At 41.6% G+C, this 27,278-nt stretch overlaps 1 protein-coding gene across 2 annotated transcripts in view; it reads right to left on the minus strand.

Moving 5' to 3' along the window:
* LOC137376178 (E3 ubiquitin-protein ligase pellino homolog 1) overlaps nt 1–26,013 on the minus strand; it is a 41,190-nt gene extending 15,177 nt beyond the window's left edge. The window contains exons 1-3 of one of the 2 annotated variants that reach the window (XM_068044249.1): nt 25,887–26,013; nt 9,142–9,308; nt 5,222–5,351 (exon numbers count right to left, since the gene is read on the minus strand). In XM_068044249.1, the coding sequence (XP_067900350.1) occupies nt 5,222–5,351; nt 9,142–9,218 (207 nt within the window). In that variant the 5' untranslated portion in view covers nt 9,219–9,308; nt 25,887–26,013. Of the gene's footprint in view, nt 1–5,221; nt 5,352–9,141; nt 9,309–23,535; nt 23,648–25,886 lie in introns of those variants that run through there. The other variant, XM_068044250.1, reaches the window with a different exon arrangement.
* Nucleotides 26,014–27,278: the final 1,265 nt, after the last annotated feature.

Raw genomic sequence — 27,278 nt, forward strand, 5'->3', positions numbered from 1 at the left:
GACACAGTCATAATCACCAAATCATACCTTACGGACAATGTCCCAGACACTGCCATCACCATCCCTGGGTACATCCTGTCCCACCGGCAGGACAGACCCATCAGAGGTGGCAGCACAGTGGTAGACAGTCGGGAGGGAGGTGCCCTGGGGGTCCTCAACATTGACTCCAGACCCCATGAAGTCTCAAGGCATCAGGTCAAACATGGGCAAGGAAACCTCCTGCTGATTACCACCTACTGCCCCCCTCGGCTAATGTATCAGTGCTTCTCCATGTTGAACGCCAATTGGAGAAAGCACTGAGGGTAGCAAAGGCATAAAACGTACTCTGGGTGGGGGACTTCAATTTCCATCACCAAGAGTGGCTCGGTAACACCACTACTGACCGAGCTGGCCGAGTCAAATAACAAAGAACAAGAACAAAGAAAATTACAGCACAGGAACAGGCCCTTCGGCCCGCCAAGCCTGCGCCGAACCAGATCCTCTATCTAAACATGTCGCCTATTTTCTAAGGGTCTGAATCTCTTTGCTTCCTGCCCATTCATGTATCTGTCTAGATACATCTTAAAAGACGCTATCGTGCCTGCGTCTACCACCTCCGCTGGCAACGCGTTCCAGGCACCCACCACCCTCTGCGTAAAGAACTTTCCACGCATATCCCCCCTAAACTTTTCCCCTCTCACTTTGAACTCGTGACCCCTAGTAATTGAATCCCCCACTCTGGGAAAAAGCTTCTTGCTATCCACCCTGTCTATACCTCTCATGATTTTGTACACCTCAATCAGGTCCCCCCTCAACCTCCGTCTTTCTAATGAAAATAATCCTAATCTACTCAACCTCTCTTCATAGCTAGCGCCCTCCATACCAGGCAACATCCTGGTGAACCTCCTCTGAACCCTCTCCAAAGCATCTACATCCTTTTGGTAATGTGGCGACCAGAATTGCACGCAGTATTCCAAATGTGGCCGAACCAAAGTCTTATACAACTGTAACATGACCTGCCAACTCTTGTACTCAATACCCCGTCCGATGAAGGAAAGCATGCCGTATGCCTTCTTGACCACTCTATTGACCTGTGTTGCCACCTTCAGGGAACAATGGACCTGAACACCCAAATCTCTCTGTACATCAATTTTCCCCAGGACTTTTCCATTTACTGTATAGTTCACTCTTGAATTGGATCTTCCAAAATGCATCACCTCGCATTTGCCCTGATTGAACTCCATCTGCCATTTCTCTGCCCAACTCTCCAATCTATCTATATTCTGCTGTATTCTCTGACAGTCCCCTTCACTATCTGCTACTCCACCAATCTTCGTGTCGTCTGCAAACTTGCTAATCAGACCACCTATACTTTCCTCCAAATCATTTATGTGTATCACAAACCCACAGGGATCCCAGCATGGATCCCTGTGGAACACCAGTGGTCACACGTCTCCATTTTGAGAAACTCCCTTCCACTACTATTCTCTGTCTCCTGTTGCCCAGCCAGTTCTTTATCCATCTAGCTAGTACACCCCTGGACCCCATGCGACTTCACTTTCTCCATCAGCCTACCATGGGGACAGCACTGGGTCTGTGACAGGTGGTGAAGGAAACAACAAGAGGGAAAAATCTACTTGACCTTGTCCTTACCAATCCACCTGCCGCAGATACATCTGTCCGTGACAGTATTGGCAGAAGTGACCACCGCACAGTCCTTGTGGAGAAGTCCAGTCTTCACAGAGGATACCCACCATCGCTTTGTGTGGCACTACCACCGTGCTAAATGCAACAGATTTTGAACAGATCTAGCAACTCAAAACTGGGCATCCATGAGACACTGTGGGTCATCAACAGCAGAACTGTATTCGACCACAATCTGTAACCACATGGCCCAGCATATCCCCCACTCTACCATTACCATCAAGCCAGGAGACCAACCCTGGGTCAATGAAGAGTGCAGAAGGGCATGCCAGGAGCAGCACCAGGCATAGCTCAAAATGAGGTGTCAGCCTGCTGAAGCTACAACACAGGACTACTTGCATGCCAAACAGCAGAAGCAGGATGCAATAGACAGGGCTAAGCGATCTGACAACCAATGGATCAGATCTAAGCTCTGCAATCTGCCATATCCAGTCGTGAATGCTGGTGGACAATTAAACTAACAGGAAGAGAAGGCTCCACAAACATCCCCATCCTCAACGATGGGGGAGTCCAGGATATCAGTGCAAAAGACCAGGCTGAAGCATTTGCATCCATCTTCAGTCAGAAGTGCCGAGTGGATGATCCATCTCGGACTACTCTGGAGGTCCCTAGCATCACAGATGCCAGTCTTCAGCCAATCCGATTCATTCCTCGTGACATCAAGAAACGGCTGAAGGCACTGGATACTGCAAAGGCTATGGGCACTGACAACATTCCAGCAACAGTACTGAGGACCTGCGCTCCACAACAAGCAGTTCCAGTACAGCTACAACACTGGCATCTACGCGGCAATGTGGAAAACTGTCCAGGTATGTCCTGTGCACAAGAAACAGGACAAATCCAACCTGGCCAATTACCGCCTCATCAGTCTACTCCCGAACATCAGCAAAGTGATAGAACGCGTCGTTGACAGTGCTATCAAGCAGCACTTGCTCAGCAACAACCTGCTCAGTTTGGGTTCTGTCAGGGCCACTCAGCTCCTGACCTCATGACAGCCGTGGTCCGAACATGGGCAAAAAAGCTGAACTCCAGAAAGTGAGGGGAGAGAGAGAGAGACTGCCCTTGACATCAAGGCAGCATTTGACCGAGTATGGCATCAAGGAGCCCCAGCAAAACTGGAGTCAATGAGCTGAATTTTACCAGCCCCCGACGTCGGGAGCCGGAAAATGCCTCCGGAAGAGGCCCGACACAGGCCTTGATGTCAGGAAGGCCCCGCCCCATATTACCAGCGGCGGCGAGTCCACATAAAATGAGTCACTATGTATATCGCAGCAGCTCCACGAACAAATCCCTGCATACGCCCTGCCATCTTTGATCGGCGGCGAGCTCGTAAAATGCAGCCCAATGGGAATCCGGGGGAAAACTCTCTGCTGGCTGGAGTCATACCTAGCACAAAGGAAGATGGTTGTGGTTGTTGGAGGTCAATCATCTCAGTCCCAGGACATCACTGCAAGACTTCCTCAGGATAGTATCCTAAGCCCATTTTCAGCTGCTTCATCAAATGACCTTCCCTCCATCCAGCGGGAGTATTCGCTGAAGACTGCACAATGTTCAATACCATTCGCGACTGCTCAGATACTGAAGCAGCCCATGTCCATATGCAGCAAGACCTGGACAATATCCAGGCTTGGGCTTTTTTTTTTATTCATTCATGGGACGTGGACATCGCTGGCTAGGCCAGCATTTATTGCCCACCCCTAACTGCCCTTGATGGTGTGTAGCCTTCTTGAACCGCTGCAGTCCATGTGAGGTAGGTACACCCACAGTGTTGTTAGGAAGGGAGTTCCAGGATTTTCACCCAGCAACAGGGAAGGAACGGCGATATAGTTCCAAGTCAGGATGGTGTGCGACTTGGAGGGGAACTTGCAGGTGGCGGTGTTCCCATGCATTTACTGCCCTTGTCCTTCCAGTTGGTAGAGGTCATGGGTTTGGAAGGTGCTGTCTAAGGAGCCTTGGTGCATTTCTGCAGTGCATCTTGTAGATGGTACACACTGCTGCCACTGTGTGTCGGTGGTGGAGGGAGTGAAGGTTTGTGGATGGGGTGCCAATCAAGTGGGCTGCTTTGTCCTGGATGGTGTCGAGCTTCTCGAGTGTTGTTGGAGCTGCATCCATCCAGGCAAGTGGAGAGTATTCCATCACACTCCTGACTTGTGCCTTGTAGATGGTGGACAGGCTTTGGGGAGTCAGGAGGTGAGTTACTCACCTCAGGATTCCTAGCCTCTGACCTACTCTTGAAGCCACGGTAAGTGGTGAGCAACATTCACACCACACAAATGCCAGGCAATGACCATCTCAAACAGGAGTGAATCTAACCATCGCCCTTTGATAGTCAATGGCATTACCATCGCTAAATTCCCTAACGACATCCGGGGGTCGCCATTGAGCAGAAACTGAACTGGACCAGCCACATAAATGCCGTGGCTACAAGAAAAGGTCAAAGGCTGAGAATTCTGCAGCGAGTAACTCACCTCGTGACTGCCCAATGCCTGTCCACCATCTACATGGCATAAGTCAGGAGTGTGATGGAATACTCTACACTTGCCTGGATGGGTGCAGCTCCAACAACACTCCAGAAGCTCGACACCATCCAGGACAAAGCAGCCCACTTGATTGGCACCCCATCCACCACCTTAAATATTCACTCCCTCCACCACTGACACACAGTGGCAGCAGTGTGCACCATCTACAAGATGCACTGCAGGAAGTCACCAAGGCTCCTTCGAGATCACCTTCCAATCCGTGATCTCTACCACCTGGGACAACAGCAGCAGATGCATGGGAACACCACCAACTGCAAGTTCCTCTCCAAGCCACACACCATCCATTCCTTCACTGTCACTGGGTCAAAATCCTGGAACTCCCTTCCTAACAGCACTATTGGTGTACCCACACCCCAAGGACTGCAGCGGTTCAAGAAGGCAGCTCACCACCACCTTCTCAAGGGCAATGAAGGATGGGCGATAAATGCCCACATCCTCCAAATGAATAAAGAAATCACACGCTCACCTTCACCTTAGTACCCTTGTCCATAGTACTCCATGTTTGGTTCTTCCCCTTGCTTTGTTTCCTCAAGTCCACGAGGCACAGACTTGCACACAAGTGGGTTAGCTATCTATCGTCAGACGGGGCTGGATCACATCAAGTACTACTCTCCTCTGCCAACACCACCGCTACCCTGAAATTCAAAAACAGCCAGCTTCTTTTCTCCACAAGAAGCTGTTTTCTGAGCACCCCCTGCCCCGCTCAGTCTCTTCTGCTCTCACCTCCAAGTGTGGAGACCTCAGGGACTTCCTTATTACAGAGCCAGAGACATCTGTTCAGCTGTGTCGCCCACAATCCACCCTTCTCCTGCTCACTAAACCAAATTCTAGCAAAAGACAAAGCAACCATGCCCAGAGTCAACTGTTTTATTCCAATCCACTTCATCTCTCTAGTGCATACAACCTTTAAAAGAACTTGTGTTCCAATTTAAAAGGTTCAGGATAAATAAGGTTCCAGTCTATTTATTAACTGGAAACTACTGGCTTCAAAGACATACCTTCTCTGCCTGAGGTGTACAGGTGACATGCACCGTGCTGGGTTTCACACCATTCGGCTTTGGTCTTTTAAATAAAGCAAATCTGCTTTTTCTTCGTCCTCGGTCTCCATTTGGCAGAGATCCGTTGTACCTTATAGGACAGAAAGAGAAATCCAATACAGAAAATACAAATATTGTAATTAAATATTTAGAATTCTAGCTAAGTCCTAAACTCTGATTACTTTAAATAATTAAACTCTCTACTGCTTTAAGGGTGAGTTTCTTTAGGCATATTAACTCTCTGAATGCCAAAGGTTCATGATGCTTTTGTTTCAAATGATTAGATCCAATTTCAAACTGAAAGCTGTTACAAGTTCTACAAGCAACGTGGGGCATGGACACAGTTGAGCAGTACATCTATTGCCATTATTGTCAATGCACAGGTTATTTATCTGAAAATACTATCAAGATATTTTGCCTGAAGAGCGTAGTCAGAAGTCAAGCCAATCCACATCCCCTACTTGTGTCCCAGAAATCAGAACAGATCACCTCAAAACACTTTTGCATGACAGTCAACAACAGGCGTTCTGTTTCTTCCACCATTAACTACACTCAAATATAAATAAGCAATGGTATTGCAGGTCCACAAAAGTATGATTTATGATTCAGTCATTGGATTAAACATCACCTGTTGGTGGCAACAAGTAGAGCTGGACCAAAATGCCTGCATTACTAGAGTCTTCATTTCACATTAGAGCTTTTCCACCTATGGAGTCTAGACTCAATAAACACAAATGGGAGTTAGCAGTGCATAGAGGTTATTTTCCTGAAAACGGAGAGAGAAAATTATAAAAGTATTTTTGAATGATTGAAGTGTGGGACAGGTAGGAAAACGACTTAATTTGTTGGTGCACGTTAACATTTTCCAGATGGGAGTGAAACCAGGACATCCTCTCTGTGATCTCACTTAATCTGCATAGCACTAGATAGGAGTGCTACCCTACCTAGGTATTTTCCAGTCTTCAGTTACAAAAATGTTTCAAACCACAATGGAGATCCCTGTCCCATTACTCTTCTCATATCAGTGCACTCTAGGAAAAAGTGTATTTTTTTTTTAAATGACTGACGGCACAAAATTATAGTTTTAGCTACAGACTTCCACTTTCTGAATTCAAGGAAAATCACAGGTCAGCATGTCAACAAAAAAAACAGCAAATCCAAATTCCTGGATGTACTAATTTACCTAGAGCAGTGAAAGCAATCTCTGGAACATAGGAAGCAAAAGCTGATCTGCAGCAATGCTCATGCTACTAACCATCCAAAACTAAGGTGATGGACTGGCAAACCATGGCAGGTCTCTACCAATGTCACTAACATCAGTTGCTGCATGTGAAAGAGGGAGCAAAACAAAGGATGACTACTAGGCTGCCTTTCTCGGGAAGGAAGCAGAATGGCGTACCCGATCTTCACTAATTGCTATCACATAGTGAAACATGCAAAAAAAAAATGTAAATCACATGTCCTAACCCTTAAGAGTGCTCCAACACCATATTATCTGACACACTGTAGACTCATCAATGCCCACTGATGTTTCAAACTAGACAACATATGACACTCAGGGGCTAGATCCTTCAGTTACTGTTTAGGGTGCAGCGGCATGAAATTGCTGATGCAATAGTCACAATATTTTCCACCAAAATTTGTAGTACATTGATAGCTGACAAGAGACAGACTCACAGGGGCTTCAGTATTCAGAACTAACACCACCAAGCTAGGATAAAACCTTAACACCACAAAGCCTGGAACTCTCTTAGTGGATTAGATCATTAAGGTAATTAGTAGCCATACAGATCAGAAAATCACCCAATCTGATCCCTTGTTTGTACAGAGTTAATCTCATTGAAGGGGGTGGGAGGGGGGGGGGTCTAAAATTGACTAGTGTTTCTTGGGAGGGAAGGCAATATCAGACTGGGTTCCCCCTTCTGACCACCATCCAGCCTCTGCTGGACATACGTGTATGCAGATATGGCAAGTAATAGAGATTTAGTTTGGGATAGATGTGGGCATTGCAGTTTGACAAGGTGGACTTGTGCAAAGAAAAGACTGAAGTAGAGCTCTGCGGTGGCAAAATCATGAATGAGAGAAAGGTATGGATGAGTATTTCTGGAAGCCGAGTGTGGTACAGAGGGGACAACACCAAATCTAGTCTTGGTGATGGATAAAATGTAGGGCGAGAGAAGACACCCAGCTGTACAAGACAGTGTACAACCTTGAACAACACCTGGGGTGAATGGAACTGGGGTTAAAGTACACTTTTCCTGGTGGTCGCTGCACAGAATAACTTGCTGATATTAAGCTAAATAAAATTCTCGTTCATCCGTGACATTACACTGGACAAACAGCTGAACAGCACACTAGCAATCGTGGACTAGAAAGTGATGAGGACAAATATGGGTGTCAGCATAGATATAGAGGTTTCTGGATAATATTGTGGCATGTTGCATAGGAATAGGGTGTGCCAAGAATGGGACCTTGAGGCATGCTACTTAAAGAGATGGCAACCATAAGAAGGCACTTTGAAGAAGGAAAAGTGGAAAAAGATGAAGTGCTCAACTGTCAAATCATCGGCATCTCTTCCTCCTTCAGGGGTCTTCTTAAAACCCATCTCTTCGTCCAAGCTTTTGGTTACCAAAAAAGACAGTAATGGTGAAGATGAAAAACAGGCTGAAATGGGAGTTGGTTGTTGACTATCACCCCAGATGTTTGGATGTGAAAAACCTATTCTGTTATTAAACAGACTTCCACTGCTGATGAAGCAGTGCATACTTTTGAAAAGGACAAACCCTATGCCAAATCTTAAATATCATTTGAATAACACGAGACATGATAATCTTCTCCAGCAAAAACATTTATCTATCTATTCATTTTAGCAAGGAAACTTGTATTCTGCTGAATTTTCCCAAATAATTCCAGGTATTGAAATTAAGAAATCTATACATTGAAGGGTACAACTCAATCCATGGTCTACGTTTGAGTTTAAAAAAAGGTCCGTTAGCCTCACAGGAAAACAGGTATTGTTAGAAGCGATTTTCAGTAACATGAAACTTAAGTGTCATCTTTTAACCCTACTCATCTCACCACTGCAGCTAAGTTTAATGATTGCACCCTACGAATAAGGATGATATAAATAGGGACAAACATCAGCATTGTCTTTTAAGTTTATCTGTTAATTCATGTGAAAACACTTCCTCTTCATATCAACTAGCAGGGGTTTCTTCTTTTGTCTACTGTTGGTTTATTTTCAAAATAAATTCTCAATTAAAAAGTAAGACCCACCCCCCGCAACTCCAAGTGTCTTCATTGTGATAATCTCAATGACACCATTTTTTTGCAGTATTCATAAAAGTAACTAGTTTTGCAGATTTTCTTTAAAAAAAAATACACCACTTCTCTTTAGATTTAATAATCAGGAAATATGCAGGATAAGTGTGCAATTTATCCATAGGTGAAGAGATTCTGATTGGATGTGTCAATCAAGACTATTTCTGAACTGGGAAACCTTTCCAGATTCAAAATACAATTTAAAAAGTAAAGCAGTAATAAGAACAGCTGCAAACATGTAGAGCTTCTCCAAAACCAAAAGGATAACACATCATCTCAACTACCAACAACCTGCATTTCTATAGCACTTTTAACAGAAAAATACTCCATTCTTTACAGAGGTGTCATTTTAAAAATGGTCGTTGGGCCAAAGAGATGAATTTTAAGCAAGATCTGAAAAGATGGATTAGGTGGTAGTCCTATTTCTAGAAATAATGAATTGTTTAAGGTCTCGGCAAAAGGGTATAGTTCAGTGTTTTGGGACAGAAACTCTAATAACCAGTTATCCCCTTTAACCACCCCCCCGACCGACACATACATATGCATACACAAATGCTTACCCTAACACAATGATTTCTCCATATTTAATGGGTGCTTTGGTGGATGAAGAAAGATTTTCTTGATCAGGAGAAAACATGAGCTGGTTGAGGTGGTTTAGCACACTTTATACTTTTCTTCAGAGTCTGGAATCTTGACACAGCTTTTTCATTATTTGTTTTCAAATTTTCTGTAAATAAATACAACACAGTTTATATAATTCAGACTATGAGTTCATCACAGTTTGCATTGTGTAATAGAGATTCTAATAGATAATATAATTTTGAAAATTCACAGATACTTGGTGTACATTGACTAATGTGTCTATGACAATAAGTAACAAGTATAAGCAGTGAGGACCCCTCAAAACACAGGGCAAATTCATAAGGAAATCAACTGAAGCGAAGTTTCAGGTAGAAGTTGAGAAGGCCCACCAATTGAAGTAACTTGGATCTCAAATACACATTTCCGTTTACACATTATATGAATTCCATTTTAAACAAGATAGTCAACTGAATGATAATAGAGCTGGATTCACTTTTACTTAAAATTGCTTTCCTGGTACAATTATTATATCCAAGTGGTTAAGCAGCCTATTAAAAAAAAATAATCTTGCCTACATATACCTCCTTTCCATTATATCCTATTTTCCTGCATTTTGGAGAAGGGGAAAACCTCCGTTACAGAGACAATAGTGAAATGTGCATATTAAGTACAACTATTTACTATAAGGCAGCTGTAAATACAAAGTATAACCTCAAAGCATAAAGTACTACATTTCTACAAAATGCACAATTTAATGTGACCATTAGTCAAGAAAATGCCTACACATTTATCGTAGCATCTCAGTCCTAAATATGTGTTTATGTGCTCCCAGCATACTTCCAGCACAACATACAAAAATTCCTAATATGTAACAGAAAGCTATTAAATATATTTCCCAGGGAACACTACTAAGGGAGTGTAACTTTGCTCTGGAAAAGTCTAAGTAGCAAGATCTTTAAAACATTCAAAACTGACATCCATTCCCATCATTAAAAGTTAAAAATAACATTCTTCCTCCACTCACAGCATTTATAATTTTTTTATTGTAAAGTCTTAAAAACAAAAGATAGCTTCATATTTGGTTAGATAGATATTACTATTTAAAATTTCTCCCAACTTATTTGCACTAAAACCTTTTCTTACTACTCCAGAATTTGGCACTAGTTAAATTTATAACACATGTCCACAGTCTAGGAACTCTGGAAATAGTTTTCACGTTTCTACATTAGTGATGCCATAATTTTTCAACTTCAGAGACTGAACTATTTTTCCTTCTCATCCCAGGGGACCATCAATTACCACAAAGGCCTGAGAGCTTTAACAGACAACACTGCCATTGCCCCAGATGCAATTTATAACAAGCCAGAGTTAACATGGAGTTTCAGCTTCCAGTCTAGAAAAATACACAAACTTATTAAGTGCTACTGTATAGAAAACAAACCCTCACTTACCACAGTACAAAGATTATATGCAGCAGCAAATTTAACACAAGACAAATTGGCACCAATAGGCTACAGATTTAATGCACAAAGGCAGTAATACAATTACACGATACACTATCGAGATACTTTTAATATAGTCACCTCAGATTGCTTCCACTATCACAAATTGTCATACTCTATCCTATCACAACTCAGAATGGTCTCCCCATACCCATATTTGGAACTGCAGTCAATAAAACAGAGTGCTGAGTATTTTTTCAGTTTGAGTGGACAAACAAATTTCACACTATACATACACATTAAAACAAAACAATTCACAAGCCAGTAAAGTCCAGACTACCATTTGACACTTGCCCCCACACCAGCAAAGAGAGAACCACATAGTGCCAGTACCTTTTAAATTCTCTTCCAGACTATCCACTTCGTTTTGAAAGCTATTATGGATTTAGCTTCCACCACTATTACTGGCAGGACATTCCATGTCATAACCACCTGTATAAAAAAGATTCTAACCTCTCTCATCATCCTTTTGTTGATTTTCTCCCAAGTGTCAGCTTGACTCAGTGGTATTATTCTTGTCTCTCAATAACAAAGAGATGGGTCGAGCCACACTGCAGGGTTTAAGGATATATATAATCTAGGTTTCCACTTCAGTGCAGTATTTAGCAAGTGCCACATCATTAGAGGCGGCATCTTTCAGCTGAAACATTAAACCACGGCTCCATCTGCCTGCTCAAATGGATTTAAAAGAACCCATGCCATTATTTGAAGACAATGTACTGGCCAACATGTATTTCTCAACCACTGCCATCACCAAATCATCAAGTCATTAATCTCTTGTTCGAAGACCTTGCCACATGTGTTCAGTTGCTTTGCATGCCTATATAACAATGAGTGCACTTCAAAAGTAATTCATTTGCTGTGAAATGCTTTGTGATGCCTTAAGGACACAAAAGAGGCTATTATAAGTGCAAGTTCTTTTTTGTTGATTTGCTAACTCAGTGACTATTTCTAGGATGCATGCAGTCAGGGTCAGATGCCATTTCACTTAGTTTTACCAATTTTCCCCTCATCTATGTAGTTATCCTATCTCATTGCCCCACTTTCTCCTTTTGTACCCCTTCTGAGGTTAGGGATTATTCCTCTAAACTCTGAAAACCAAGGTATAATATTAATTTAGTATTGCTGATCAGCCCTAGCCTCTAACTATTCTTTTACCCCAAAATAAAAGCAAAATACTGCAGATGCTAGAAATCTGAAACAAAACAAAAAGTGCTGGAAATACTCAGTAGGTCTGGCAGCATCTGTGGAGAGAGAAGCAAAAAGTTAACGTTTCTGGTGACCTTTCATCATTCTTCTACCCTTTCAGCTTTTATAAAATACTTTACGATTTCCTTTTATATTACTTGCCAGTCTTCTTCATATGCCTCTTGCAGTCTGATTTTTTGCTTCTCTTTTGTATTCAGTTCCATAGTGCATTTTTAGCCCTAGATTTGTTAAGCGCCTCCTGGAATCATATTTTAAATTTCTCTACTCATCCAATGACTGAGAACTTTTGCTGCACCATCTTAATTTCCAGTGGGAATTGTCTAGTATGTAGCCAAATAATCTCCCATTTGAAAGTTTCCAATTGTTGGTGCACAGTCTTATCGAGCAAATTTTCTTTTCAGTTTACTTTAGCTAGCTCCCTTTTTATCTTATCAGAACTTGAGAGTCCCTTCCCCTTCACCCCCCTCTTGCCCAACACTCCCAGGAAACCTCCCTTAGGTGATTGCAATACCATACCATACTACTCAGGTATTCAGTATTTGGAAACTGTTATTTATAACAGGTTATTTTTAATACATTAAAAGACCTCTGTTTTGCAGACTGAGGGTTTCAGATTCACTAATCCTAGAGATGAGTGTCAAAATACAGTTTCCCCATTAGATTACCCATCAGTCTCTTGTCTCATCCAGTACAAGTTTTAGAGCTCTCAGATTAGAAATGCTATCCCTTATTTTCCAATCTATCACACTAGATGGCACACTAGCAAATTAAGAAGCTTTAAATTGGAATACCAGTTCCTCTGATTCTTCTCCAGGAAAATATTTTCACCATAATTACCAGCAGGTAAACACAAAAAAAAGACAGTGGATCTCTGGGTTGGAAATTGAATTTTTCCAGCAATTCTAATCCTCAAGACTCCAGCCAAGGATACTTCAAGTCAAAATGAATGAGTCAGAAGTGGATTCAAGAAACCACGAGAAGAAAGGAAAACTGAAGTTATTCAACAGAGTTTAAATTAGTCCAAAAGCTCCAACACCGCTTGTTAAAATATCAAGAGTCACAGTTTAAGATCAAGCCTCAAATTAGAAACTATAGCAACAGAGTTCTGATGACTGTTGAAGTTTGAACTTGCATTTTAGAGGTTTAAAATGCCTCAACTTCATCAAATCAGATTTCTTTTTAAAAACTACCCCATATCCCAAAGTCCAATAACAGCTGTAGAGGGACAGTTTGCTCCAACTGCTTCACACTTTTGAATATAAACAGTGCATTCAATGTGTGCCTTCAACTTGGTTTCAGGCTGGAATTTTGTACAGAACAGCTCACCATATAATAGAGTAACAACAAGGCGCTAGAAATGTACCAATAGTAGGCAAGTAATATGCAATTCACCCTTTGTTAAAATGGCTGGGGAGAGAATGATGCATTATTAAGCATCAAGATGAAAATACTTCATTCAAATTTAAATGTAACCATGTACTTAATAAACACATACATCAAGAATGCATTCCTGCTGATAACAGTGACCTCTGTAGCTCACAATGGACAAGGCAACTTTTATGAAAAAGTCCACAACAGGGCGACCACTGTGAGTGGAATTAATAAGAATGGCCAAGTGTGATTAGAAAGCAGAAATTCCATCAACATGTACAGATGACTTCAAATAGAGAATGAAGCAAGCAGTTCATAACCAAACTAATGAAGACATCACCATCTCCACAGACACATGCCCGGCATTTGTGTGTCAGGGGTGGGGGCTAGCTGGAGGACTGGTTTAGTGCTGGGAAAATTATATGGAAAGCAAATTTTAAACTAAAACAAACCTAAATTAAACCAAAACTTCTCCTAGATTATCTTTTTTTGGAAAGCAGAAAAAAGTGATACAGAAATTAATTTTAAAAAGGGGTTTGGATGGGGCAGCGGAGGGGGTGGAGGTTAGAGTATAAACGAAAAGCTGGTTAATAGAGTCAGAGTCTACCTAACAACATAAAAAAAAACAAGCAAAAATCTGACTACCCAAAATGAGGAGCTGGTCTCCAAAATCCATTACCTTCCAAAGGAACACAGTTGCAGTAAAATGGGGTATCTGGCACACAGCTGGTTGACGTGAGATCAGAGAGGTTGGTGGGGATGGGGCAGGAGTTGACAGAAGCCAAAAGGTTATTGTATAAAAGGTATATATCTTTTGCATGCCAAGAGCAGAAGCCACAAGAAACTGAGTAAGATAAGTAGCAGGTTTGAGTTCCTTGGGACGACTGGTTTAAATTATACTGTTTATATGTTCAGTGGCTATGGGTTACAACGACCTACAATTATGTGCCCAGATGCAAAACTGACAGTGCAGGTTGATTGAAGCACAAGCCAGCATCCATTAAAGGAATACAGGGCATGAATTATGTGGAGACACCTTCTTTAAAATTCCTAGTAAAGAAATGCGTCTGTTCAACCACCTGTCAAAAAAGGAAAAACAAAATGACTATTTACTCACAATTAAAGTCTGAGCAGCCCTACAAATAGCAAGAATGCTCAGTTTATTTGAGGACACAAAAATATGGAGATACAAGTACCTGCCATATTATTTTGGAAAGCTGCTTGGATTTCAATAGGTCTGTGCTTTAAACATTACATTATTAAAAATCTCAAGAGTCTTACTACTGTGAATTGAGGTTTGATGACAAAGACCCAATATAATTTTTGATATGTATCCTAAGCACATTGTTAGGTGAAGGCAGCAACTGTTAGTTATTTCAAACAATACCAGACAAGCATCTCAACTGATACAAACCCATTCGTAGCAGCTTAACGAATAAAATCATTCAATTGGTAATTGGAAAACTGAAGAGGAGGATATATAAATGTAAAACATTTGGCACAGGATTAAACGTGATTATCCCTCAACTATGAGACACAGGATGCACATTTAGGAATGAACAAACTTCCTAGTAGGTCACTGTATGGATAAGCTAACACTAGGTGCAAAGACAAAAGAAAATCATGACTCAAAGTATGTCTGCATTTTGCTTTGTGTGGAGGTTATGACTCAATTTGCTATTCTGTTTATTCTTCTAAACAAAAGCCAAGTATCAAACTATTCCCAAAACAAGTAGAATTGTGTATAGAATGGGAGTGCTCTTGATGGAAAGCATGCATTAATCCAGATACCTAAACTAAAAATGGAAATTTTGAGGCCTCGGTTTGTAAAGACATGTGTAACTCCACAAATCTGAAGATTGGAGGATTTGATTCCCAGTCTATGCTGATGATCTCAGCCCAGGATGCAACAGGAGTACCCCAACTGACCTCAGCATTCCTCTGATTGGGGAGGGAGGGCAAGAAAGGGGAGAAAACAATTCATGCTCTCAACCTGCTGAAAGTGTGTACATGTGGACTTTACCAACACACAGTGTCTATGCTCACATGAAGGCTGGGATGGGAGAGAGTAAAAGAGGAGAAAAATCCATGGATTCTCATTCGTCAAGAGGCATGGGAAATGTCTGCACATCATGCTATCATTTCTGCATTGTAAATTTAATGGCAGTATTCACAATCTACACAAAATGTGCATTTCCAAAGCTGATTTCAATAATCAGCCTGGAACGTATATTTTAAGAAAACAAAAACACTGGCTAAGTTGTTTAGGGTGTATTCCTCCCTGAGGCTGATCAGTAAATTCAAAGCAACTTTGCCACTAGCTAAAGTTAACACAGTCAATTGCACTCAGAATTATTCCGGTGATAAACTGCACATACTTGATTTACAAAATGCTTCTTTCAAAAAACGAGAACTGTTACATGGACAAAGAAGTGCATGAATATTTCTGAAGTTTTCTCCAATTGTTAAGAACTCTGATACCGAACAGCAACAGTAAAAAATAAACATGCTTGACACTGCATCAACACTATGCTATATAGTACAAATCAACATCAAGTCAGAACAGGTGATACACATAATATATTTCCACTCCCAAGGATAAAACTCACATCTGCCACTTTTGGTTTATTGTGTGGGTTTACTCAAAAATGCAAGAGTTACACTCAGCTGTAAGCTAATAATACTGAAACCACCTACACAACTAAAACTTTGACAAGTATGAAACAAATCAACCAAAATCTAGCATGAATTTTAAAAATAGAGCAAAAAAAAAGATTATATATTCCCACACACTGTTTTAGTAATCTAAAGGACAATCATCTGTGATTTCACATCAGGACAGAGTAAATTACTTACCATGCTAATCACTTTTTTGTCAATGCAAATTGTTATGGAGTTTGTATTAACGCAAAAGCAATAATGTAACTCAGCCGAATGCACAGAAGAGGAAAGCTCACACCCACGGAGGTTGGACTGGGAACTTTGAAAACATTCTAAAGATAATTATAAATGTCAGAAAAAGGCCACATTCTCCAACGTTAAAAGTTCAGCACACACACACACTTGTATGCACAGCTCCCTTGTCGCTGGGCAGAATGCAATGTAATTCAAGGCTGCCAAATTGTCCATCATTTTCTGTGTGTACCAGTTGGAGATTGGCAGCTCTACTATCACACACTTGACATTTGTTAAACACTATTGGTAAACATTCAAGTTTAATAACAAAATTTCACAATGTGTTACCTTGTTTTAAATATATTGTGAACTTGGTTGTTACCTGTAAATTCGAAACAGATCTAGTCAGGGCTAGAAAACGTTCTTGAACAGTTAAAAATGTAACTAGCAAAAGTCTGGCATTTTGTATTTCTGCTTTAGCCAGCAGACTGTTGCTTAAACAATTAGGGTCATAATGACAGCCATGATCAAAACAGCAAAAGCAATGGAAATCTTAATGAAAAAAAAGTAATCAACACTCAGCACTGCATTTGGAGCTGATGGTTCATAGGGTAGAGAAAGGGAAGAGAACAGCTGGAAACAAAGCTCATTAGTGTCCCTGGAGTCTTAGTTTAGGAAAGGCGTGGCAGATGCAGGAGTTGGGCTGTGTGCCTGATGTGTGAATTTCTGATGTTGTCTGTTTTGCTTGCTGCAAATCCTTCTCATAAAAGGGCTGTACTAATACAACATGGCTTTGTATCTAAAGCATTGTGTATTAGGCAAATTTATAATTTGGATCTACTCAAATTCAATCCATGTGCAAAATAATTACAAAATCCCAGACAGCAAAATCAACTGCGATTGTAAAAATATGCTGGCGGATTTAATATTCACACTGATGCATTTCCTTTTTCGTACTCACGATGAGGCTTGGAATTAATTAGTGCTGTGCATATTAATTAAATGTTAAAATCTTGGTTAGATGCAAATTAAGGACACACTAGGCAGTCTTTTTCAAATCTAACTCCATGTCTAGAATACATTGTATTCAGATATACACCCAAAAAAGGTAGATCTGGAGGACAATGAAAATTACAGGAAGAAATAAAGATGACAATATCCATGAATAAAGACACGACCTCAGTAAATATGGTGCCTTCGCCCTTTTTCCACCACTTTCTCTTCCCTTTCCTCCATAAATGGCCAATGTTTTTGAAACATGAACTGCAACATAGTCGAATGCCAGCCTATCTTCAGATAATGTGTGCATGCACATTGACCTCTGCTAAAAAGAGGTAATGAATTCCAAACAGGGGGGGAAGGAACTGCAGCTATTTTATTTTAGTAAGGCCCACTATAACATCTACTGTCCCAGAAGAAGAGAGTTCCCTCGCACAGAAAAATTTAATTTTGACCTTCCGAGACTATAGCTTTGCTACTCACTGCCTTAATCAGTTGAATCACTGGGGAAACCATAGGCTGGTCATTTTTGATTCACATCCAAATACTACATCTACTTTTCCTCAAAGCAATATATTATGCTTGCTATAACGTTGGTGCCAGTTGTGAGCAAATTGGCTATTTGATCCCAGTTTTGTTCTACATTTCTACTTTCTGGGAAGTGCAGATCAAAATCCCACAAGTAGATTTAGGGTTCAAAAGAGCTGCTAATTCAAGCTAATATTTGGAAGACTATGACTAGTCAATGGCAAAATGCTACCTGCTGTGATGTGAAGGTACTAATGATGGATATTTCAAATTTCACCTGTCTCAGTAGTCAACGGTGTGGACAGACGGAGACAGGGGTGTTTGTGTACAAATCTTTGAAGATAGGACAGGTTAACAATGCAGTTAATAAGACATATGGATCCTGGGGTTAATAAAAGCAGAGAACAAAAGCCAGGAAGTTATGCTAAACATATATAAAAAAACACTAGTTTGGCCCCAGTTGGAGCACTATGTCCAATTCTGGGCACCACACTTCAGGAAGCAAGTGAAGGCTTTGGAAAGGGTACTGAAGAGATTTACTAGAATGGTTCCAGAGATGAGGGATCACAGCTATGTTGACAGACGGGAGAAGCTGGGGTTGTTCTCCTTAGAGCAGAAAGGGCTGGAAGAAATTTAACGAAGGCGTTTGAGAGGTTGGGATGAAGTGATCACAGACTCGGCCTTTCGGTCCATCATGTCTGCACTGGCTCTCCAAATGAGCATTTCATCTAGTGCCACTCCCCAGCCTTCTCCCCATAACCCTGCACATTCTTCCTTTCCATATAACAGTCTAATTCCCTTTTGAATGCTTCAATTGAACCTGCCTCCACCACGTTCTCAGGCAGCGCATTCCAGACCTTATCCACTCGCTGTGTGAAGAAGCTTTTCCTCATGTCACTTTTGCTGCTCTTACCAAATACTTTAAATCTGTGCCCTCTCGTTCTTGATCGTTTCAAGAGTGGGAACAGTTTCTCCCTATCTACTCTGTCCAGACCCCTCGTGATATTGAATACTTCTATCAAGTCACCTCTCAGACTTCTCTTCTCCAAGGAAAACAGTGCCAACTTCTCCAATCTCTCTTCATAACTGAAGTTTCTCATCCCTGGAATTATTCTTGTGATAGGGAGAAGCTGTTTCCAATGGCTGAAGGGTCAATAAACAATAGGACACAGATTTGGGGTGATTGGCAAGGGAACCAGAGGCAACATGAGGAATAGCTTTTTTGCACAATGAGTAGTTGGGATTTGCCTGTTAAGTTGGTGGATACATATTCAGTAATGGCATTTGGGAGGGAATTGGATGCATGCTTAGGGGAGAGAACTGCAGCAATGTGGGGAGGGAGCAGAGTGAGACTAGCTGGATTGCTCCAAGGGTGCTGGCACGGACTCGATGGGCTGATGGCCTTCTGTGCTGTACTATTATAATTTCTTTATAGAATCATACAATTGTCCTTAACAGGGACATGGAATGAGAGGAGCGAGAAGAAAGGAGAAAAGCAGATAAAAACAAAAAAATGTTTTTTGGTCAGGTCAGGCAGCATCTGTGGAGACAGAAACAGAGTTAATGTTTTAGGTCGGTGACTTTTCATCAGAACTTCCTGTCCAGTGACATTACTACAATGCCCTGTGCGAGCAGATGGTCAGACTCAACTTTCAAGCATGTTATGTCGAAAAATGTAATGCTATTGTTAAAATTAGGAATATTGGTCAAGGGAATTTCTTCACTTGGTGGAAGCTTGGACATTAAAACATCAGCAATCCCCCTACACACACTCCAACTGGGATGAAAGGTTAACATTCAATTGCAGAATTCTGGTTGATTCCCCATATTAAACACTGCCCCTGCTCCCCTCCTCCCACTCCCCAACACAGAGGCTAATTTTCATGCTCCAGTGATACTCAGCAACCCTGGGGATACATCAGGTGGGGACTTAAATTAACTTTGTCAGGAAGAAAAATGTTTTCAACTATTAACAAAATTTTAAGAAAATTTAACTTAGATTCTTGAGGCAAATCCTATGGTTAATTTCACATTTATGTAAATCATTCAGCTTAGGTACAGTAAGTCACAGTATAAGAAAATGCCTATTGAAGCAGTTATTTTGAGACATTAATTCTTCACTGATTTACCAACTCACGAGCAACATCAATTGTGGAATTATCTTGTTACTCCTGGCCTGTTACAGGAACATCTGTAAAAATCACACAGTAAAGAACTTCCCTTGTTGTTTCACCAGCAATGTACTTCTCTGTATCCAAGTAATATATATTTTCCAATGATGTACCGTTATTTCATCAGAAAAAACTCCCTATTCCAAGCGAGCCTGCTTTCAGTGAGTGGTTTCATAGAAGTATGAGACACTTGACAACACAACCAGTAGCTCCAAACCTCTGGATTACCATATCAAGTTCCTAAAATATATTTATGTACTTTGTAAAATTCAGACTTAAGCACATGTTTATCCATCAAATAATTTAATGTTGAAAGGAGTCCAATATTTTCACGAAAACACTGCAGTATTATAAAAGGAAGATGCTGCATCCCTTCACACATTTAAAAAATAAGCACAAAACATGGGTATTGTGATGCTAAACATTGACTGACAGCAAAGAAAACTTATAATTGTTTCTGGATGGAAGCAAGAAAACAAGATGTCAACTGCGAGTAATGATTAAAAGCATGAAGCGCTTTTTTGGGAATAATCTCAGCTACCTGAAATACCACTGGAAACATTAATTTTTAAACTTATAAATCCACGTATTTGGGATGCCAAATATTTTACAAATTATGTTCTTCAGAACACAAAGACATGTTAGAAAAATGGCATAATTTCATATATTTGTATTTATGGGAATCAGCAACCTCTACTTTATACCAGCCAACTAAGGCATATATCCTGCAAAGATCACTCCAATTCTGCATTACACAGCACATACCTACCTTCTGCCTCAATTCAAGAATTTTAGGGCTTTTATTTTCCAGTTGGCAGCACAGAATATCCAGTAGAGTCTACGCTATCAAATTTAATTGAGTTTTATGATCAGTTAAGGATGTGAATTACTCAAATATGTAGACTTCAGCAATCACTTAGTCTAGAAACAGTAAGTTACAGTTATAGCTTGGAACAGTGTTCAAAAATCATCTGGAATAGATTCCCATTAGGTTATTAGTTCCATAACTTTTGTTTCATTTAAAATAGCATAAAATAAATTATCTGCACGAGAACTAAACATGCTTCAGCATCGGGAATAATAATTTTAAGGGGAGATAGAGGTGAAAGCAATAATACTCCTGGACCTCAATATTTTGATGGCTGTAACATTTTAAAGTTTGTCCTCATTTACCATTATGAAAGATCAGAAACAATGGAAACAGTAACATTTAAACCGTACGAGATACCCGATACAATACACCTCCAGACTATAATCACAGAATTATTCCATTCTTTGCCTGGGCATAACAAATTCATCAAACTAATGCTAAGAAGAAAACAAACTGGAATCCTCCATAAACTAAATGGAGGACCGTTAATATACCATAAGTTGTAGAATGTTAAAATGAAGCAGAGGAACCTTAGTGTGCAGATACACTGGTCATTAACAAGGCAGTACGCCACAAAAAGGCAGACTAAAATCTGCTCTACACTGGGCAGACCAAACGCAGATTGGGTGACCGCTTTGAGGAACACCTCTGTTCAGTCCGCAAGCATGATCCTGAGCTTCCAGTGGCCTGCCATTTTAATTCTCCACCTTGCTCTCATGCTGACTTCTCTGTCCTCGGCCTACTGTAGTCATCCAATGAAGCTCAACACAAGCTCGAGGAACAGGACCTCATCTTTCAATTGGGCACTTTACAGCCTTCTGGACTCAACACTGAGTTCAACAATTCCAGACCATAATCTCTTACACCATTCTGACTGCTTTTCTTTGCATATTTCGGCCTTAAACTTGTTTTTCTTTCTTTTTTCCTCGTTTTTGCTTTCAGACAGCAGCTGTTCATCATTCTGCCATTGACACTTCCTCTAGACACATTTTTTGTTTCTTTACTTGTCTCATAACCACTCCCTTTAGCTCTGCCCATCAATTCTTTTGTCGTTTCATGTCTCCCTTCTCCCACCCTATCACAGACCTTCCCTTTTGTTCTTTTCCACCATCCCCCATTTGACCAACTTAAAATCTATTCCTAACTTTTACCAGTTCTGACAAAGGGTCATCGACCTGAAATGCTAACTGTTTCTCCCTCCACAGGTGTTTTCCACTCCTGCTGAGTATTTCCTACATTCGCAGTTTCTATTTCAGATTTTCAGCATCTGCAGTATTTTACTTTCGTTTTAGACTAAAATCCTTGGTGTGTCTCTACAGACAGAGTACAAAAGCAAGGAATAACATTGAAGTTCTCAATAACCTTACATCGGAGTAGTTAATGTAGTTTTGGGCACCCTAAAATAGAAAGGATGCAAATGTTATGGGAAAAGATGCACACTGACTCACTAGGATGTTAGCAGGCTTGAGGAATTAGAAATGAATTGAGAAATTAGGGTTTTTTCAACTAGAGATGAGAAGGCCAAGTGAGGTATTCAAGATTATGAAGGGCTGTGATAAGGTAAATAGTAGTAGCTTCCATTGGGGTCATAGAGATGCAGACAAGAGTGCAAACACTTAAGATAAAAAGTCCCAAAATTAAGAGGTTAGAAAAAGAATTCTTTCCATGATGGGGTGGTTAAATTCTGGAATGTTCTGTCATAAAAACTGCTGTGTTAACAAAATTAATATATTATTTTGATTGGGAATTATTTAATTCCCTGAAAAATATGAGAAGGTACGGGCTTTGAGCAGGCAAGTGAGAATAAACTAGCTGCCTCAAGTGAAGAAAAACCACGAAATATTTGGTGTGTCTAATTGCTGGTTTCTACGCTGTGACATTCCATGATTTAGAACTACTGCAAGAGAGAAAGTTTATAACAACAATCCACAGATTAAACTGTTAACATCATTCCTAACACATCCTGGTAACTAAATCAGGACTTCTACATTCAGCAACACTTTCCTTTATATTAAGTCTGCTTATGCTTCTCATTTCAGTTGCTTTATTAACTCTCTAATTACATATTTATATTCATATTCATTACTGAATGGCCTCTTTCTGTGCCGTAACTTTTCTATGGTTCTATGCCAGTGGGAAGAGCCAAGTGGACAATGCTTGTGAGGATAGGTTCTGCCCATATGATAAATCCAAATAATTCCAAGCATCTTTCAGACTTCAGTGCTGCTCACTGGCTGAAAATTTTAGATTCGATTTCTACCTCAGTCATTTCTGATATTATAACTCCAAAGGTGCAGATTGGGTAACTTCACAGTTCGATCAATCAGAAAAGCTTTCCTTTGCTTCCCTTTCCCTTCAGTACAGTCACAGAAATGCACAATGGGCATCAAACACAACTAGGAATTCAGCATTTTAACTCGAGACATAAAGCTGTCAGCAAAAAGGATTCCCGAACAATGAAGCGAGACGGGAGGAATACAAACTCGACTCCCAATGAGGCTGGAACAGTTCCTTCCAGTCACAGCGGGCTGAGCTCAGCAGACACCTCGTCTCAGGCGAGGCCCAGCAGCAGACAAATCCCCCACCCCAGTGCCGTGTCCGGGCAGGAGCCTCTCCCTCTGGCTCACCGGGGAGCCAGGCCGGGCTGAGGGGACTCGGGATCTTCCGACATTTCCTCAGGCGCGGGGGCCAATCCCCGACTTCCCTCCGAACACAAAGCAGGCCGAACAGACTCAGCCTCAAATTCCAGTGTCCGGCAACTTTTATGTTAAAATTGTGTTTCAATATGCGTACTCTAAATCGAAGAATCGAAACGGAAGAACTCACCAACAGTTTTCCCACTCGGTACTTTAACGTGAAAGTTAAATTTAAAACCACTCGGCGAATACCTCAGCCAGATGCGCCATTTTGTTTTAAACGACCAGAAGGCGGTACGTCGGTGACGTCAGCACAACGGCCCCGCCCATGCCGCTGACGGACAAGGAGACGCGTGACATCAAAACTGAGGCCCCACCCATCCCCCCCGCGCTGACTGGCAGCTTGCGCATGACGTCAACGTACAGACCCCGCCCCTTTTCCTGCGCTCACTTGCAAATTGCAACCAGTTGAACCAAACAATTCCTGACCCCCGCCAAATAAATAGGGAATATATCAGGTACTAACACAGTTAAACGCTTTGTAGAATATGTATTGCAGATAAATTCACCCAAACACAATGAGCAGACTCACACTGAGGAAATACTACAATCTTGCACGGTATCCACCTCCCTTAAAAATAGGGGAGGGGCATCTGATCCCTAATTAAATGCACTTTTAAAAATAAGAAATTCGATCACATTGCAAACAGTCGAATGGCAGAAAGGATACTTGGGTCTACAATGGTTGGCATCCTTCCACCTACGAAAGATGATGGACACGCAGCAAGCAATCCATTTAGGTGGGGTGTCTTCTCTTGCTGATGGCTCTAAAGGCCAATCCTTGAGAGGCAGGTGCTGCACATGAAGCTGCCAAGTGACGCTGCCTGTTGTTGTTTTCGGCATTGGCGCCTGTTGCCAAGCTGCTGTAGCAACTGGTCATCGTGATAGTGCACACCAGCCCACAGGATGTGTCACCATTTCCCTCTTTCACCAGCTGGTGACTCCCAAGTGTGATAGTCGACATTTAGGGCCTTCATGTCACGCTTGCAAGCATCCTTGATGTGGAGCTTTGGGAGCCCCACTGGTCATCTGGCCCCGACTACCTCACTGTACAGAAGGTCCTTGGATATGTCACTATCTTCCATCCTGTGAAAGTTTCCGATCCACCGAAGCCATCTCTGTTTGATTAGTGCCAACACACTTGGGAGCTCTGCCTTTGAGAGAACTGCCACATTCGTGATTTTGTCCTGCCAGGATGTGCCACAGACAGCAAAGATGGAAATTATTGAGCTTCTTTTCCTGGTAGCTGTAAGTTGCCCATGTTTCACAGCCATACAGCAAGGTGCTGAGAACACAGGCCTTATAAACCATCAGCTTGGTCCGAAGGGTCAGCTTGGTGCTATCCCATGCACGTTTTGCAAGTTGGCCAATAGTGGTAGCTGGTTTCCCGATGCGTGTATTGCTCTACAGATGCAGAGATTAATACACGCATAGGTCTACAATGACCTGCCACCAATCTATAGAGACAGCACTTAACACTAGAAATAAAAACAGAAAATGCTGCAAATACTCAGCAGGTTTGGCAGCTTCTGTGGAGGGAGAAACAGAGTTAACGTTTCAGGTCGATAACCTTTCATCAGACCCTTGCAGCATCCACACTATTTTCGCTTTAACAGCAGGAAGCCAGTTCACCTACAGAAGCTCTTAAAATATCAATATTCGAGTAAAGTTAAATTAGCAAGATAAAATGTTTTCTCGAAATATAAAAGTGGCTTTAAAATCTCTGGGCAGAGTTTTCACAACAGTAAGTGAAGGGCAGAGAGTAGCATCTCAGCTCAAATAGGACCCCACCTTACCATTGCATTGTAGAGAATTACAGCACAGGAGACCATTCGGCCCATTGTATATATGCTGAGCCCTTATAGAGCGATGCAAAACCCGAATCCCACTCTCCACAGCCCATAACATTACAGCTTGTGCTATGCGGGGCCCGCACTATAATAATTGGAATTAAAACGATTTCCAATTCTCACTATGAATCAACATTTTCATCAGGCTTGGCATCGACTGTATTTTTAAATTCACTCAGCACATTCTCAGTGATTCAGCAACAGCAGTCTCACTCGCTAACAATGTGTAGAGGGGCGCCCCGATCACACATACACAATAAATCATGTTTGTAATTGAAGCCTGTCACACAGCCCGGGAGCGAGAGTCACCCCCTTTGTCTCAGTCACCGAGGCGAGCTGCAATGCACTCAGTTCCAAAACCCTCGGACTGCATTCTAAAGGTTATAAAGCATTCAATCATTATAAACACAGAGAAACACTCACGGTGCAGAAATAACCTTGTAGAAATAATAGAGAATAAATGAAAGGTTCGCTGGCAATATTTGGGTTCAAATCGAAATAAATACAAGCGCCAGCTGCCGAGGATATTGAAAATGCAATCATTAGCAATGTCTAATCCAGACACAGGCTAATCTGCAACCTTCACTTACCCCCGTTCTTCGGAAGAAGATGGAATATAACTTTCACTCACCCGGTTAGGGTTTTGTTACAAGTCAGGGGGTTTTCTGCGCAAATCCAGACCAATCGCTCTCAACCTTCACAGCACAAACTCCAGCGCCGACTAAAGTGGAGTCTGGCCGGAGGTAAACCTCTCTCCTTCCTCCAGTCTAACTCCTCCTCATCCAGCCTCACAACGGCTCCACAAGACGGCATCCTGGGAGCTGTAGTTCACACACAAGCCCCTGCTCAGCTTCAGCATTCAGTGCAGACAGTGACTAGCTACCAAACTGTTCCGCTCTGTATCTCACAGCACTTGGTCCCCTTGCAATCACTAACACTGAGCTCACTGACTGTGTCAGTCCTGTCAATACAGCCCTTCATGTGCAAAAGGTTCAAAGCAGCAACTTGCAGTCGGTTTCCTGGATGTCTAAGGTGTGGCTGCTGCTGGTCACTACCACAAAATACAACGTGGGACCACTGGCTGGTCACCTGAAAGAACAAGGTAGAAGAGGAGACTTTGCAATGAGTATATTACAATACAGGTATGATGAAGGAGGGCAGAAGACTATGTGGGATGATGCAGTTTAGGAGATAGAAGAGGAAAGTTCAGAGAAGGACTGACTCATAGCAATAAATAAAACAGAGAGAAAAGCGTACAGGATCCTTGGCTTTATAAATAGAGGCATGATCTGGAATGTGCTTCCTGAAAGGGCAGTGGAAGCAGATTCAATAATAACATTCAAAAAGGAATTACACTCTGTAGAGTTACAGAGTTTACAACACAAAAACAGGCCATTCGGCCCAATTGTTTATTCATTACACAGCCTCCTCCCACTCTACTTTATCTCACCCTATCAGCATATCCTTCTATTCCTTTCTCCCTCATGTGTTTATCCAGATTCCCCTTGAATCCATCCATATTATTCACCTCGACCACTCCCTGTGGTAACGAGTTCCACATTCTCACCACTCTCTGGGTAAAGAGGTTTTTCCTGAATTCCCTATTGGATTTATTAATGACTATCTTTCTTCTACATCGGCCTCATTTCTTTGCTCACTGCTTCCTGCCTGCTGGAATTCTGCCCCTAAACTGCTTTGCCTTCCGAGTTCCTTCCCACCCTTCAAAAGCTATCTAAAATCCCATTGATGGTTCCTTTTTGTATCCTGCTCTATTCCACCTTGTTCAGCACTCTGGAATTGGTTATCTACTTGAATAGAAGAAATATTCAGAGCTACAGGGGAAAGAGCCATCGAGTAGGAATAATTAGGTCTTTCTAAGAGCCAGCATAGGCACAATAGCCTAAGTGGCCTTATTTTGTGTTGTATGATTCTTTCATGGTGTCTTAGAGAGATGTTTTGCTCTGCTAGGGACTCTAGTTTACTGTACCTACCTGTGAGGCTGCGGTGCTAACCACTGCGCCAC

The sequence above is a fragment of the Heterodontus francisci genome, chromosome 13 (assembly GCF_036365525.1).
Source record: "Heterodontus francisci isolate sHetFra1 chromosome 13, sHetFra1.hap1, whole genome shotgun sequence".
Taxonomy (NCBI): domain Eukaryota; kingdom Metazoa; phylum Chordata; class Chondrichthyes; order Heterodontiformes; family Heterodontidae; genus Heterodontus; species Heterodontus francisci.